Below are 17,839 nucleotides of genomic sequence, written 5' to 3'. Positions count from 1 at the left end.
CAAACACACTAAAACAGATTGTGCAAACAGGTTAGTGTGTGGATAAGTGGATGCATTTTGACAGGGCGGATCTGAGGGCTGTGGTTGGAAAGGTAGGTGCAGTGGATCAGAAAGCAGCAGCCTTGCTGATTCCAATGGTCTCTTTCTAAAAATCCTTATTCTGCACAGGCCACTTCCGCCAAGAGTTTTATAACAAGGGAACCAGTAATGTCACGTGATTGTTCAGGACACGGCACTTCTCTCTTTTTAATCTTGGTTTTACATTCAAAGCCACACAGGCCTTTTTTCGCAACACCAGGTTAAAGTCCAACAGGATTATTTGTAGCAAACACCAGTAGCTTTTGGAAAGCCACTGGCTTTTGCTACAAATAAACCTGTTGGACTCTAACCTGGTGTTGTGACACTTCTTACTGTGTTTATCCCAGTCCAACGCCGGCATCTCCACATCAGGGCTTTTTCACACTAGCTTTAGCAAGAGCTCTTGAAAGTGAGCAGAGTCGCCATGAGATCAGGGAGTCGAAAACAGGAAAATGGGCAGAGTTTCCAAACTCGTGCGCTGGAACGGTGAAGCCAAACTTCACAATGCAGTGTCAACCTCCCACCTCAGTGAGGTCCCGCTGGGTTATATTCCCTTCGGTACTCACCAGCACACAACTCTGCGGCAATGCAGACACACATGTCGACCACTGCTTGCCAACAGCTGGTATTGTGAAATAGCTGCTCTCTACCCCACAGGACAAAGCAGATTGTCTCCCGGCCAAATTCAGCCACTTCGGCAAGCTCACGAGGAGGCTTTGAAAGCGGAAGATTTTTTTTTTAAATAGTCCTTCTCCATGCATGACCACACCACGCACACATCAGCCATTCTCTAGACACAGGGCTGGAGAAGTGACTGGAAATGGGGCCTGCCAAAGCTCTCGCTTTGCTGGGCTTTAGGTCATTGTGCACAAAGGTGTACTTTGCACCACTCGCTGATGTTTGTGCGCAGGAAATGCTGCTCCCAAAGTTTGTGCTGGAGTCGGAGAGGGAAGGAGGATATCCCAGGCCCCAGCCGCAAGTACTAGACCCGCAAGTACACGATCCCGAGGAACAGGAGGAGTTTAGGGGCCCTGGGCTCCTTCACATAAGGATCTGGAGAAGCCCTGATTCCACGGTGCTCAGTGCTATTAAACAAGGTGAGGAATTGGCAACGGGTAGAGACACTGCGACGGTCAAGAATGGAGACCCTCACTCAGACTCCATTGGAGGGGCTAGGGTAAGGAGATCACTGAGCCTTCCAGGAGAGACATTCCAAACTTCCTCACTCAGGGAGAGAGAGAGAGAGAGACACACACACACACACCCCGCCCAACAATGAAGGGAAGACACTGAACCTGTTAAGAAAAAACACCACTGGTGGAAGCAAGTTTCTGATCGAGGCATCCCAGTTTCCCCAGACATTAGGAGTTGCATTAGTGCCTGCAAGGGTGCAAAACCTGTCTCAGGCAGCAACTGAAAAAGGGCTGGGCTCCATCTCAAGTCAGACATTCAGCAAATATCCTTGGGACATAGGTCCTTGAAATGAAGTCTCGCTGACCCAAAAGTGCAGTAATATCTCTTGTAAAGAGCTCTGACGCGGCAGAGATTAAATATGCCGGGATTGAGGTTCATCAACCCAATCTAAAGTTGGCTCACATTTGAGAAAAATAGCAACTTCAGATTTTTATACCAAACCTTTGTCATGTCATTTTTAAGATTGGGGTTGGCATTGTGGGACCAATGAGATCTAAGGATTAAGAAACGGAGGAACAACCGAGTGGAGATGAATTCATCAGTACCGCTACAGAACGAGAAAATAAAAAAGGAAACATTGGATCGAGAGAAAAGGGGAGAAAAGGGGAGAAAAGGGGAAAAATTAAAATGAAATTTTTTTTTTGAGATCACAGAAGTGATTTACCACCTGGAGGAACGAGACATCACAGTTTATGTTCAATCTTTATGATAGAGAGGATGACTGGCATTGTATTAACAATGATATTAACCCATGAGCAGTAACACGGAGCTTCTTAGGTGGACACAGTAGCACAGTGGATAGCACTGCTGCCTCACAGTGCTAGGGACCCGGGTTCAAATCCCGACTTGGGTCACTGTCTGGGTGGAGTTTGCATGTTCTCCCCGTGTCTGTGTGGGTTTCCTCCTGGTGCTCCAGTTTCCTCCCACAGTTCAAAGATGGGCAGGTTAGGTGGATTGGCCATGCTGAATTCTCCCCCTGTGTCCGAACAGGTGTCAGAGTGTGGTGACTAGGGGATTTTCACAGAAACTTCATTGCAGTGTTAATGTAAGCCTACTTGTGTCTAATAAGTAATGAATAAAAAAGCAATCATACTGGTTAGCGAGTGATTGCTAAAAGAGATGACCACAGAGGTATCTATGCTGTTAATTACCAGCAGTTACTTTCTGTGGTGTGTTGAGTGGACAATTAATATTCAAATCCAACAAGCTCTATAAATAACGGTGAGGTTAAGGACAAGATGCCATTTGTACAAGTGGCTGAGCAAAGTAAACCAATCAGCAAGTTCTTAGGCAGCACGGTGGTTAGCACTGTGCCTCACAGTGCCAGGGACCCAGGTTCAATTCCAGCCTCGGGTCACTGTCTGTGTAGAGTTTGCACGTTCTGCCCGTGTCTGCGAGGGTTTCCTCTCTCAGTCCAAAGACGGGCAGGTAAGGTGGAATGGCCATGCTAAATTGCCCCCTAGTGTCAGGGGAACTAGCACGGTAAATATGTAGGGTTACAGGGATAGGGCCTGGGTGGGATTGTTGACGGTGCAGGCACAATGGGCCAAATGGCCTCCTTCTGCATTGTAGGGATTCTATGACTCTGGAGATTCACAACGTGGGTCATATTACTTGATCCCCTAAATTTGGCCAATTTGCACACGAATAACATGCTTTGTTAACATCTTTCAATCAAGATCCACTTCAATATTTCAATACATTTCTATTAGTTTCATTCTGCAGCAGGCAACTACAGTGAGGGCTTAACTTTGCTATGAAGCTCAAAGTGATAAGGGCTGCTGTTTACTTGTGGCCTGCCCTACAAGTGACTTCAGATCAGGTGGTGGGCTCTTAACAGTGGGCAAGCCAGCTTATCAATTCAAGGGCAACTAGGGATCAGCAACAGATGCTAGCAATCATAATGGTATGTTTATGATATTAGAAGGCTTGTTTGGTGGGTGGGTTGTCTTCTGAGGAAAGGCTGGAGGAGTTAGCTTTGTATCCACGAGAGTTTAGGTGTCTTGACCGAAACATTCACAATCTTGAGAAGTATCGAAGGGGAGGATGTGGAGAGGATGTTTCCTCTTGTGGGGGAATCTAGAATGAGGTATTACTGTTTAAAGTAAGGGTACACTCATTTAAGCCAGAGATAAGGAGAAGTTACTTCTCTCAGAGGGTCACAAGTCTTCCTCAGAAGGCAGTGAAAGCAGAGTCTTTGAATGTTTTTAAGGCAGAGCAAGATGATTCTTAAAGTTTTTGAAAGTTTATTTATTAGTGTTACAAGTAGGCTTACATTAACATTACAATGAAGTGACTGTGAAAATCCCCTAGTCGCCACACTCTGGCGCCTGTTCGGGTACACGGAGGTAGAATTTTACTATGGCCGATGCACCTAACCAGCACATCTTTCGGATTGTGGGAGGAAACCAGAGCACCCGGAAGAAACGCACGCAGACACGGGGAGAACATGCAAACTCTGCACAGACAGGGGCCGAAGCTGGGAATCGAACCCAGGTCACTGGCACTGTGAGGCAGCAGTGCTAACCACTGTACCACCCAAAGGGGTGAAAGATTACTTGGGGGTGTCAGCAGGAATGTGGGGTTGAGGTTACAATCAGATCAACCTCGATTTTATCAAATGACAGAGCAGACTCGAGGGGCTGAATGGCCCACTCCTGATTCCTACGCATTATCCACTATTGTGTGCAGAAACAAGACTTTAAATTTTGAATTTCTCAAGACTTAGTTCAACTCAATTTACAGTGACCTACTTTATATTCCCAGCTCCAAACACACTCTCGCTGCCGGGTTGGATAATCATTCACCGATTGGTTGGGATGAGTTTTTCACCTGCAGTTCACATTCTGAGTACAACCAAAGTCCCTGTAGCATGACCCAAGAACCAGAGGTGGTCAGTCAAGCCCCCTCGAGCCTTCTGCCACTCAGTTAGAGCATGACTGATCAGTATTGCTATCCCACCGACTCTTCTTGTTTCAGTATCCATTAATATCTCATAAAAATATCGCAATCTTTAGTTTTTCAGATTTCCAGTGGTCCCACAGCCTCGATTGCTATTTGGCAGCATTGCAATATCACTGCAGTATCTATCTCACTCCCCGGTACACCTTACCTTCAAGTATGTGCATCCTGACCAGCTCTGCTCTCTCTGGACGTGATCGGATCTTTCTTTTCAAATAGTCCTCGGTCTGTATTTTAGAAAAATAAAACGTTATGTTGGGAAAGCAGGAGGTGGAGAACATCTGCACACTGCACTTTGCTTTGGTGACAGTGGGTCGACGTTGAGAGAACCCAACTCTCCCAAGTCCCAATTGCTTCTTGATTTACTCACTCGAGGGTACAGATCAGTTACAAGCTCACTCAAGTCACCTGTACAGTGTACTAACCCCCTCCATGGCAAAGAGAGTTTTAAAGAATCATAGAAGTCCTAAACTTCAGAAGGAGGCCATTCAGCCCATTGTGTCTGCATCGACTTCCTAACAGAGCATCTTACCCAGACTCTACCCTGCCCTATCCCTGTAACCCCACACGTTCACCATGGCTAATCCATCTAACCTACGTATCTTGGGATACTACAGGAGCGATTCAGCACGGCCAATCCACCTAGAATCATCGAATCCTATAGGAGGCCATTCAGTGCATCAAGTCTGACCGACCATAATCCCACCCAAGTCCTATCCCCATAACCCTGTGCATTTACACTAGCTATCCCCCTGGCATTAAAAGGCAATTTAGCATCCACCTAACCCGCACATCTTTGGAGTATGGGAGGAAACTGGAGCACCCAGAGGAAACCCACGCAGACATGGGGAGAATGTGCAGGGTTTGCACAATCACCCAAGGCCGGAATCGAACCAGGCTCCCTGGCACGGTGAGGCAGCAGTGCTAACCACTGTGCCGTCCATTTAAGTCTGCACATTGAGCAAAGCGGCATTTCAAAATCTTACTTTAAGGGACTTTGAGCATCCTTTCTTGCTGTTAAAAAGCAGACTGTAACAGACTAAAAGAATAAAGTCTGTTAAGAGTTTACCACCACAAATCCTGATGGTAATTGGGACCAGGACACACATTTCAAAGGTGCACTGTAGATTCTCTTTTTGAATAAAACAAAGACACAGCCACCAGAGTTTCCCAACACCCCGTTCGCCACCAGTGACTGTCACGTAAAGAGCTACATCACAAAAATACAAGGCTCGCAACTTTCCATTAAGTCGCCTCGAGGTTCACTGGTGCGACAGGAACCAGAATATTCTGCCAACGGCTCCCAAAGGCCGAACTATTTTATACCTTTAGGCAAAGAAATTAATTCTCAGTCAAATATCTGAATCGGATTTTCCTGGTGCAAGGGGAGTTTTTCTATTTTAAACATACACAGATGTTTACCACACAGATTTATACAGAAATTATTTTATGGTCCACTGGGGTACTTTCCAATAGTGACTTTTACAAAAGATGTTGCTCAAATCTCCAGCGCACATCTCCCTCTTTCACAGAATCCCTGCAGTGCAGAAAGAGGCCATTCGGCCCATCAAGTCTACACCGACCACAATCCCATCCAAGCCCCATCCCTATAACCCCATGCATTCACCCAGGGCTAGTCCCCCGACACTAAGGGTCAATTTAGTGTGGCCAATCCACCTAACCCACACAGCTTTCGGACTGTGGGAGGAAAATGGAGTACCCGGAGGAAACCCATGCAGACATGGGGAGAATGTGCAAACTCCGCACAGGCAGTGACCCGAGCCAGGAATCGAACCCGGGTCCCTAGTGTTGTGAAGCAGCAGTGCCACCACTGTGCCGCCATGCCGCTCATATCTGTACGACTGTTTCTTTAATTTGTGCGGAGGAAAAAAGATAAACCATCCCTCACAGAGGCAAAAGGAAGATTGAAAAACCGGTGTTTAAGCTGCTTACCCGTGCCCTCTCTAAGCTTCTCCTCTGTTCATGAAATGCAGCAGGACTCTTCAGTGCTGTAACAATAAGAGAAGTTAAATTGCAGCAACAAGGTGTATTTAAACAGAACAATTACTAAAAGAAAAACAGCTGACGGCACTTTATACAGCACTGTTAGAGCAAATTTCACCCCATGCCACATAAGGAGATGACCAAAAGGTCATTTTTAAGGAACGTTGAAGAGGAGGAGAGAGAATGGTGGAGAGGTTCACAGAACCATAGAAACCCTACAGTGCAGGTGGTCATTCGGCCCATCGAGTCTACACCAACAACAAGGGAATTCCATAGTTTGGTGCTGAGGCAGTCACTAGTGAGGGCTGATGGATAAAGGAACCAGAGAGGTTAGAGTTAAAGAAATACAGAAATCTCAAAGGGTTAATGCTGGAGGAGATTGCAGAGAATGGGTGGGGCATGGGAGAGGGGCAGGGTGTGGCAGCAACAGGGAAGGGTGTTGACACGGCTGTAAGGAGGATTTAAACACTGAGATGAGAATTCCCATTGCTAGAGTGAGAAGCGATGTAGATCAGCGGCACAGCAGATCGTGGGGTAAAAGCAGAATAATGCTGAGGAAAATTAAATTGCAGCAACAAGACCCTTTCTAAGAGCCTTGTCAGACCCCACTCGGAGTACTGTGCACAGTTCCGGTCGCCTCACTACAAGAAGGATGTGGCAGTTATTGAGAGGGTGAAGAGGAGATTTACAGGGATGTTGCCTGGATTGGGAGGCATGCCTCATGAAGATAGGTTGAGGGAGCTGGGACTCTTCTCCCTGGAGAGACGAAGGTTGAGAGGTGACCTGATAGAGGTTTATAAGATGTTGAGGGGAATAGATAGGGTGGATTCTCGGAGGCTATTTCCCAGGGCTGAAATGGTCACTACGAGAGGACACAGGTTTAAGGCGCTGGGGAGTAGGTACAGAGGAGATGTCAGGGTTAAGTTTTTCACTCAGAGGGTGAGTGGAATCGGCTGCCGTCGGTGGTGGTGGAGGCGAACTCGCTGGGGTCTTTTAAAAGACTTCTGGATGAGTACATAGGATTTAATGGGATTGAGGGTTACAGATAGGCCTGGTAGGTATGGGTATGATCGGCGCAACTTGTGGGTGGAAGGGCCTGTTTGTGCTGTAGTGTTCTATGTTAAGGTGCATTTAGACAGAGCAATTACTAAAAGAAAAACAGCTGATGGCTATTAGAGCAAATTTCATCCCTATGCCACATAAGGAGATGACCAAAAGCTTGATCAGTTTTCAAGAACATTGAAGAGAAGGCAAAAGGTGGAGAAGTTGAGGGAGGAAATAAAAAACTGGAAATGTTAGAAAAACTCAGCAGGTCTGGCAGCTTCTGTGGAGAGAGAAACAGAATTAACGTTTGAGTCCATATGGCTCTTTTTTTTCCCAACAGGGGTAATGGGTCCTGATGTGAATTTTGGTACAGCTCGCAGAGTTGTAGATGGAGCTCAGGTTTAGGGAGGGTGGGAGATGGGAAGAGTCCCGCCTGGATTAACCTAGTCTGGAGGCAAGGAAAAGGGAGATGAGGCATTCAGCAGCAATATTATAGGGGTGAAAAATTCACCTCCACTAAACTGAACTATTTGTGGGGTGGGGCATGTTCTCATAATTCAATAAATGACAAAGTTTGAGGCAGACGGTAGAATTTTAGCAGCAAAGCCAGTGTGACATTAACAATAGATTTCAATCAGCAAACTTCAATTCATTCATATGGACCGGTATCGACAACTGCACATGTACATACTCGGCATTGCAAGAATAAGTTTATAGTTAAACACGCTCTCTTTCAAACATCTGTCCAAAGAACAGTATAGCGCAGAAACAGGCCCTTCAGCCCTCCTGCCAATCATGTCTGCCTAAATGAAAACCATATGCGATCACAGTCCGTATCCTTCCATTCCCATCCTATTCATGTATTTGTCTAATTGCCCCTTAAATGTCACTATCATACCTGCTCCCACCCTCTCCCCAGGCAGCGAGTTCCAGACACTCACCACCCTCTGTGTAAAAAACTTGCCTCGTACATCTCCTCTAAACTTTTCCCCACACACCTTAAACCTACGTCCCCTAGTACTTGACTTTTCTACCCTAGGAAAAAACATCTGATTATCCACTCTGTCCGTGCCATTCAATCTTGTAAATCTCTATCAGGTCACCCCTCAACCTCCATCACTCCAGTGAGAACAAACCGAGTATCTCCAACTTCTCCTCATTGACCAGACAACATCCTGGTAAACGACTTCTGTACCCTCTCCAAAGCCTCCACATCCTTCTGGTAGTGTGGCGACCAGAATTGTACACAATATTCCAAATGAAGCCTAGCTAAGGTTCTACACCGCTGCAGCATGACCTGCCAATTTCTATATTCAATGCTCCAAACTGCAATCTTTTGAAATCGAAAGAGAAAATGCTGGGAAACCTCAGCAGGTCTGGCAGCATCTGTAAGGAGAGAAAAGAAGTTGACGGTCCAGGTGACCCAAGAGTTTTGAGTCCAGGCAATCCTTTGTCAAAACTGGAGCTGTGACGAAGGGTCGCCTGGACTCGAAATGTCAGCTCTTCTCTCTCCTTGCAGATGCTGCCAGACCGGCTGAGATTTTCCAGCAATTTCTCTTTTGGTTTCAGATTCCAGTATTTGCAGTAATTTGCCTTTCTGCAATCTTCTGACACCATCTTCACCCACGTTCCTTCCCCTTTTATTCCTGCATCATTAACATCAGTGTCATGTTTGATTTTGATCGCTGGAGAGGAGCAGGAGGCACAATAATCCTTACACCTGCTCCCCGCCTCCATTTCTCAAATCCAACAAAGCTTTACTCATGCTCAGGGAAGACCTGGATTAATGCACAGCCGTATTCAATTCCTCAAAGATGCTCCTCGTTTCATAAGACAGTGTGTTTGGGAAGATTTTTAAAGGCAGAAAGTATACCAAAAAACAATGGGATTTTAGATGAGAATGAGAGAGCAGGGCTGAAAGATCTCAGTGGTGGAGCACAATGGACAGTGTGGGAAAGATGAACAGGAGCTGGAGGAGACAATGATGATAACAGACACAGAGGATCCAGAGGATGAGGATTTTACAGTAGGTACTTTAGGACGGTTAGTGACTGTCACGGACGACGGGTGAAATGGGACCTGATCCAGGCCAGCCTGATGGTGCTGGAGTTAGATTGGACAAGTATAGAGATGACTATTGTCAAGGCTAGAATGTTCACAGCTGTGGGTGAGGTACCGCTGGCTCCCTGAAATATACCTTTACAATCGTGTAAATAATGACAAATGTTTCCTTCAAAAGAGATTTGATAGTCAACAGTAAATGCCTATATAACTGTACCAAATTGTGTAGCTATGGCACTTCAAGCTCAGGTGGCGATTTAGATTGTGTGTTATACTTGGCTGAGTGAGGGAAAGCGAAGAGCAGGACCCATTAAACACACAGTTATGTTACAAAAGGTAGGGGTTGGAGAATGCAGAGCACATTCCACCTGCGCCATCCACCAGACACTGCGACTATGTGGCACAGATCCAAGCTCACGAGAAGAGGAAGCAGATGAAATTGATTTTAAACTGTATCCCGTGTGGTTTCCAGCTCAGGGGCTGTTAATGATTTAACGCCACAGAAGCTGACTCACTGAGATTGCTCAATTTGATAAACTGGGTACTCCAATGAGGTTTTAATATTTCCTATTAAGGGGCTTTTAAAAAAACTTTCAGCTGGATAAAACATCCGTTGCAGTACAAACACAGGAAGGCGAGACACTCGGGCTGGCTGGGTGGGTGGGTATCAAGACTATTTGGTTTCTTACTGCTCACATGAAAAAATACTAATCTAAAAGCCACTCAGTGCTGGCTCAGAATGAAGAGGAGTTGGGTTTAAGTTCCAATCCAGAGACTGGCAGATAGAAATCAAGGCTCACACGCCAGTGCGCTACAGAGGGAGTGCAGCACTGTCAGAGGTGTAATCTTTAAACCCAAGCACCTTTCGCTGGCTCACGTGATCTTGTGGTGCTATTACAGAGAGGAATGGGGGTGTGAAAATCCCCCAGTCGCCACACTCCGGCGCCTGTTTGGGTACGCTGAGGGAGAATTTAGCGCAGCCAATGCAACCAACCAGCATGGCTTTCCGACTGGAGGGGGAAACCAGAGCACCTGGAGGAAGCTTGTAGACAGGGGGAGAATGTGCAGATTCCTCGCTGGGTCCCTGGTGCTGAGAGGCAGCAGTGCTAACCAAGTGCTGCCCAAGGGACATACAAACATCTGAATTCGCAGTAGGCTACTCGGCTACCTGTGCTGACTCTGCCATTCAGTATCATGGCTGACCCGAATGTAATCTCAACCCACTTCCCCACCTACCCCGCACCCACCCCCCCACCCCCCAATAACCTTTCACTCTCTTGCTGATCAAGAATCTATCCAGCCGTGCCCTAGAAACATTCAAAGGCTCTGCCTTTTGGAGGGAGAGAGTTCCAGAGGCCCACCGACCTCAGAGAAAAATTCTCCATGTCTTGGTGTTAAATGAGAAATCCTTTATTTTTAAACAGCAGCCCCTGGTTCTAGATTCCCCTATTAGGGGAAACTGGGGAAAGAATACGGCCCACATAGCGATGTAGAGTCACATGATGGTAGACTGGAAGATGCCAGCATGGAGACAGAACCGAGGCACCACAGCACCTTGGAGATATATGTATATATAGCACTGAGTTGTTAGGAAACGCAATGTTCAAACATACAAGGCTCCAGGCCTCTCAGCGAGACACCAAACAACCCTTCCAACAGTTAACACATGGCTATTTGTGGGAGCTTGCTGTGCACAAACTGTCTGCTGTGTTCCCTACATTATAATGGTGACTGCACTTCACTGGCTGTGAAGTGCTTTAGGATGTCTGGTGGTCATGAGTGGTGCTATATAAATGCAAGTCTTTCTTTCAAAATCACCTCATTCCCTAACTGTCTCACGTGCTCCAGTTCTAGTTCACCTGGTCAGGTTTATGCTGGTTAATGTGGTGGATAGCAGCAACAACACAGTCAGAAACAGGGGGAATTTATAATGGGGAACAAAGAAATGGCTGACCAACTAAATACTCACTTTAATTCTGTCTTCACAAAGGAGCACACAAAAGAGTTTTTATTTATTTTAAAGTTCAAGTTTATTTATCAGTGTCACAAGCAGGCTTACATTAACACTGCAATGAAGTTAGTGAAAATCCCCCAGTCATAAGAACATAAGAAATAGGAGCAGGAGTAGACCATCTAGCCCTTCGAGCCTGCCCTGCCATTCAATAAGATCATGGCTGATCTGTCGTGGCTCAGTTCCACATTCCTGCCCTCTCCCCATAACCCTTAATCCCCTTGCCTATCAAAAACCTATCAACCCGCGTCTTAAATATATTTAGCGAGGCAGCCTCCACCACCTCAACGGGCAGAGAATTCCAGAGATTCACCACCCTTTGAGTGAAGAAGTTCCTCCTCAACTTTGATCTAAACCAACCCCCACCCCCCCTTTATCTTGAGGCTGTGCCCTCTAGTCCTACTGTCCTTTCTGAGCGGGAAGAGCCTCTCCACCTCTATCCTATCCATCCCATTCATCATCTTATATGTCTCAATGAGATCTCCCCTCATTCTTCTAAATTCCAACGAGTACAAGCCTAGTTTATTCAGCCTCTCCTCATAGTTCAACCCCCTCAACTCCGGTATCAGCCTAGTAAACCTCCTCTGCACTCCCTCCAAGGCCAAAATATCCTTGCGTAAGTGCGGCGACCAAAACTGCACAAAGTACTCCAGCTGCGGCCTCACCAGTGCCCTATAAAGCTGCAGCAAGACCTCCCTACTTTTATATTCAATCCCCCTCGCTATGAAGGCCAGCATCCCATTCGCCTCCCTGACCACCTTCCTGACCAGTTGCCACGTTCCGATGCCTGCTCGGGTATACTGAGGGAGAATTTAGCATGGCCAATGCCCCTTTCAGTCTGTGGGAGGAAACTGGAGCACCCCGAGGAAACCCATGCAGATGTAACAGAAGTGTTGGGGAACACAGGGTTAGAGAGAGAGAGGAATGAAGGAGATCAGTAGAGGTAGAAAATTGGTGTCTGGGAGATTGACGGGGCTGAAGGCTGATAAACCCCCAGGGCCTGATAATACACGTCCCAGAATACTAAGAAAGTGGCTCTAGAAACAGTGAATGCATTGGTGGTCATGTTCCAAAATTCTATAGACTCTACAGATTGGAGGGTGGCGAATGCAACTCCACTATTTAAAAAGAGGGAGAGAAAACAGGGAATTACAGACCAGTCATCCTGACCTCAATAGTGGGTAAAATTCTAAAGTTCATTATCAAATATTTTATAGCAAAGCACTCGGTAAACAGTAGCAGGGTCAGACAGAGTCAGCATGGATTTACACAAGGGAAATCATGCTTGACAAATCTACTGGAATTTTTTGAGGATGTAACTGGTAGAGTTGACAAGGAGGAGCTAATGGATGTGGTTTATTTGGACTTTCGGAAGGTTTTCAACAAGTTCCCATGCAAGAGATTAGTGTGTAAAACTAAAGCTCATAGAATTGGGGGTAGTGTATCGAGATAGATAGAAAACTGGTAGGCAGACAGGAAACAGTAGGAATATATGGGTCTTTTCCAAATTACACAACACCAGGTTAGAGTCCAACAGGTTTATTTGGTAGCAAACACCACGAGCTTTCAGGTGGGCAGTGCCCCAAAAACTAGTGGCATTTGCTACCAAAGAAACCTGGACTTTAACGTGGTGTTGTGAGACATCTTACTGTGTTTACCCCAGTCCAACGCCATCATCTCCACAGGCACTGATTAGTTGGGTACTGCAGGGGTCAGTGCTGGGACCCCAGCTTTTCACTATATATGTTAATGATTTAGATGAGGGAACAAAGTATAACATCTCCAAGTTTGAGCACAGCACAAGGTTCACTGTTTTGGCAAAGGCCCCATGGACCAAACTGTCCCCCCTCCTGTGCCGTGTCACCTATGAATCTATCAGCAGGTGAAAAGTGTTCAGCAATGTGGGCCGTGCAACTCTGCAGCTCTCTCTCCTCTCCCCAGGTGACAGGCCAAAGGTTCTCCAGTGCATCAGGAAGTCAGTGAGTGGGATAACACTGACCTGCTCTGCTAACCTGAACTCTGCCGGTACACTGCGAAGAATGCTGATGTAACACAGAGGAGCTCACTGCTTGGAGTAGCATTACGGTGAAAATTACACCATGATCAAGAGATCATGGATTAGTAAGTTTGCTGATGACACCAAAGTCGGTGGTGTGGTAGATTGTGAGGAAGGGTGTCATAGTTTGCAGGGTAACTTAGATAGGTTGCAGAGCTGGGCCGCGAGGTGGCGGATGGAGTTTAATGTGGAGAAGTGTGAGGTAATTCATTTCGGTAGGAGTAACAGATGTGTTCAGTATAGGGCTAACGGGAGGACTTTGAATAGTGTGGAGGAGCAGAGGGATCTAGGTGTATGTGTACATAGATCCCTGAAGGTTGGGAATCAAGTAGATAAGGTAGTTAAGAAGGCGTACGGTGTCTTGGCGTTTATTGGTAGGGGGATTGAATTTAGGAGTCGCAGCGTCATGTTGCAACTGTACACAACTCTGGTGCGGCCGCACTTGGAGTATTGTGTGCAGTTCTGGTCCCCACATTACAGGAAGGACGTTGAGGCTTTGGAGAGGGTGCAGAGGAGGTTTACCAGGATGTTGCCTGGTATGGAGGGGAGGTCATATGAGGAGAGACTGAGGGATTTGGGGTTGTTTTCGCTGGAAAGAAGGCGGCTAAGAGGGGATCTTATTGAAACATATAAGATGATTAGAGGTTTAGATAGGGTGGATAGTGATAGCCTTTTTCCTCGGATGCAGAATGCTAGCACGAGGGGGCATGGCTTTAAATTAAGGGGTGGTAGTTATAGGACGGATGTCAGGGGTAGGTTCTTTACCCAGAGGGTGGTGAGGGATTGGAATGCCCTGCCTGCTGCGGTTATAAATGCGCCTAGTTTGGGGGCGTTTAAGAGATCTATGGATAGGTTTATGGACGAAAAGGGATTGGTTTAGATTTGTGGGTCAGTGTTTTTTTTTAAAAAACTGGTCGGCGCAACATCGTGGGCCGAAGGGCCTGTTCTGTGCTGTAATGTTCTATGTTCTATCAGATTTTGGCAACATGCGTTTGTGCAGTAGTGTTAGGAAAGGAAAAACTTCAATACACGTTGGATATAAAATTTGAGAGCTCAGAGCAAAACAGGTCACACCAAAAGCACCATATTTATCGGGCACCCTGAAAATTTTATACCAGGGTTAAGCATGCAACCTAGTTTTCAACAAATTTGAACTCATTATATTATTCAAAGCTACTTTTTAAAAAAAAATTACCACATCCTTACATTCAAACTGATTTCCTGTGAGTCAGGTTTGAGAATACCAGCATTACATTCATAAAGCAACTCTTCACAACTGGGACTTTGACAAACGGACATCTGGATTCGAAACATCAGCTCTTCTCTCTCCTTACAGATGCTGCCAGGCCTGCTGAGGTTTCCCAGCATTTTCTCTTTTGGTTCTTGCCTTCAAACTGACAGCCAATCTCTACCTCATCAAATGAATGAGGGAGATTTCCTGTTCCTGTTTGTAGTGGGTTGCATGTTTTTCTTTCAAACCCAATGACGAGATCAGCGGGTTAAAGTGCATGATCTCTATACATGCCCCACGGTGGCAATCAGTAGCTGGGTTCAGTTAAAAGTTCTCTGCTGAGGCCAGGTCTTTGCACCCAATACTTCCATCAGAGACAGGACAAGAATTTACAGCTTCTGTCCTGAAAAGCCTGGAGAGTGGGATTAAATCGTCAGGCAAGTTTAGAGAATTCTCAATAAACTTTGATTTTAAAGGCTACAGAGAATTTAGGGGAAACAGGAGGCAAGTGGAAAGTAAACATGAAAGGTGATGCTTACAGCAGGAGCTGGTCTCGATTTCAACAAAGCCGACATACTATTTCACAGAATGAAAAACACCCAAGTCAGGTTCGAGCTGTAGAATATTGAGATCTATTACAAACCAGCCTCCCATCCATTGACTCTGTCTACACTTCCCGCTCCCTCAGCAAAGCAGCCAGCATAATCAAGGACCCCACTCAACCAGGATATTCTCTTTTGCACCTACTTCCTTTGGGTAAAAGATACAAAAGTCTGAGGTTAGGTACCAAATGACTCAAGAACAGCTTCTTCCCTGCCGCTGTCAGACTTTTGAATGGGCCTACCTCGCATTAAGTTGTACTTTCTCTGCACTGTAACACTACATTCTGCATTCTCTCCTTTCCTTCTCTATGAACAGTATATGTGTTATCTATATAGGGCGCGAGAAACAATACTTTTCACTATGTTAATACATGAGACAACAATAAATCAAAATCAAGAATTTTAAAAAAAAAGTTTCTAATTAGTTTCATGTTTGCCATTAAATAATCTGATTCACACTGATGGCAACTGGAGCCTGTTCTGCCTTTCGATGCAACCCTGACTGATTAGTGTCTGGGACCCAGTTCCATTAATGCAACATTTGACATGCACAACAAAGGATCTGACCAAAAAAGCACACAACTGGCATAGCAGGCTTCCGACTCCAAAATAATTCCCAGACCTAAAGTTCATCTCAACAGAGGAGTGAAGCAGTTGCTGAAACACTAAGTTCTCAGCTATGTTCCTGCCCTGTAATAACAGGGTCACAAGCACAAACAGGAACCCTCCCAGCCCATGTGACTCAGGTACTCGATTAACTGAGGGGCACAGGGTGCAGTCACAATAATTCAACAACTTTATTCCCCTTTTGACACCTGATGCATCCACACGCCCATTTTCCAGATCCCTGGCCACCTAACACATCTCACATTTGTAAATTCAGTACCCACTGCGTCGTTCCCACGCCATTTTCCATTTTTGTCCTCTCTTCACTGGATCCCTGGCGTTTTCTTTGTCCAAAGCGAGCATTCTCCACAACAGCGGAGAGACTGTGCAACACGCTGGGACTCAGCAAGAATGTCCAATCTGCTCTTACTCATCATTCGAGTTTCCATGCTCTCAGCAGGGATCATCGGATAATGAGGGTGGCTAACTTACTTCCCTCTCCACAGACCAGCTTATAATGGTCTTGATACAGGGACAGCACAACCCACTTCAGCAGAGTCAAACCCTCCCCAGAAACATTCTGATGACACATGCTGCACATGCACCGCTTTTCACTAATGTTAACTTGTTTCACGGAGGGTCACTTGTTTGTTCTGCTTCTCCCAGAGAGCACAAAGCTTCCCAGTTATTTTTAAGGAATACCATGAATCCGAGGTTCATGACAACCAGGAATTGGCAATGGCTGACCTGTCGTCCTCTAAAAATTCCAGAATTTTACAGCACTGTTACTACAAACGTACAAGGTTCGACGGCCGGTTCAACACCCACAGCATTCTGTTCACACTGCAACGTGAGACAACATGGTTATGGCAATGTTGTCAGAGGAATATTTGGTATTTCTGGAGCGCTGTGCTTCAGGACAACGGTACTTTAATACGCTGAGTGCTGCTCTTAATATGCCACCACAAACCGTGCCCACCGCTACACAACTGCATCCTTTCCGCATGCATCACAGTTTGGTATGGGCTCCTGCTCTGTCCAAGACTGCAAGAAACTACAAAGGGACGTGAACGAAGCCCAATCCATCACGCAAACCAGCCTCCCATCCATCAACTCTGTCTACACTTCCCACTGCCTCGGAAAAGTTGCCAGCATAATCAAGGACCTCACGCACCCCGGACATTCTCTCTTCCACCTTCTTCCGTCGGGAAAAAGATACAAAAGTCTGAGGTCATTTTTACTCATTATTATTTTTATTCATTAGTCACAAGCAAGGCTTACAATAACACTGCGATGAAGTTACTGTGAAAAATCCCCTAATCGCCACACTCCAGGACCTGTTTGAGTTCACAGAGAGAATTCAGCACGGTCAATGCACCTAATCAGCAGATCTTTCAGACCATGGGGGGAAACCGGAGGAAACCCACACAGACACGGGGAGAACCCGCACAGGCAGTGACCCAATCCAGGTTCCTGGCGCTGTGAGGCAGCAATGCTAACCTCTGTGCCAACATACCAACCAACTCAAGAAAGCTTCTTCCCTGCTGCCATCAGACATTTGAAGGGACCCACCTCACATTAAGATGATCTTTCTCTCCACCCTAGCTATGACTGTAACACTACGTTCTGCACCCTCTCTTTTCCTTCTCTATGAATGGTATACTTTGCATAACGCACAAGAAACAATACTTTTCACTGTATACTAATACGAGACAATAATAAATCAAATCAAAGTAAACAGGGAGAGAGAGATGGAGAGGCAGACAGGCGTAAGGAAGGTGTTCCAGAGCTGAGGGCCCAGGTAACTGAAGGTATCAACAGTAGAGCAATTATCAGGAGCGCATGAAAGGCCAGAACTAAAAGAGTGCAGATATCTCAGAGGGTGTGGGGTTGGGGGAGATTACAGAGATAGGGGGGAGAGAGGCCACGGAGGGGTTTTAAAACATGGATGGGAATTTTAAAATCAAAATATTGCTTGACCGAGCTAGGTC

General features: G+C 46.1%; 1 protein-coding gene across 3 annotated transcripts in view; it reads right to left on the bottom strand.

Annotated features, from left to right (window-relative positions):
- LOC145361486 (myocardin-related transcription factor A-like) overlaps positions 1–17,839 on the bottom strand; it is a 239,758-nt gene that overhangs the window by 36,892 nt on the left and 185,027 nt on the right. For all 3 annotated transcript variants that reach the window (XM_080217297.1, XM_080217298.1, XM_080217299.1), the window contains 2 exons: positions 6,187–6,242; positions 4,385–4,460 (listed from right to left, as the gene is read on the bottom strand). In XM_080217297.1, the coding sequence (XP_080073423.1) occupies positions 4,385–4,460; positions 6,187–6,242 (132 nt within the window). The remainder of the gene's footprint in view (positions 1–4,384; positions 4,461–6,186; positions 6,243–17,839) is intronic.

This window comes from Carcharhinus amblyrhynchos, chromosome 35 (assembly GCF_965287045.1).
Source record: "Carcharhinus amblyrhynchos chromosome 35, sCarAmb.v2.hapA, whole genome shotgun sequence".
In the NCBI taxonomy this organism is placed as follows: Eukaryota; Metazoa; Chordata; class Chondrichthyes; order Carcharhiniformes; family Carcharhinidae; genus Carcharhinus; species Carcharhinus amblyrhynchos.
This window is presented reverse-complemented; position numbering and strand designations above follow the sequence as displayed.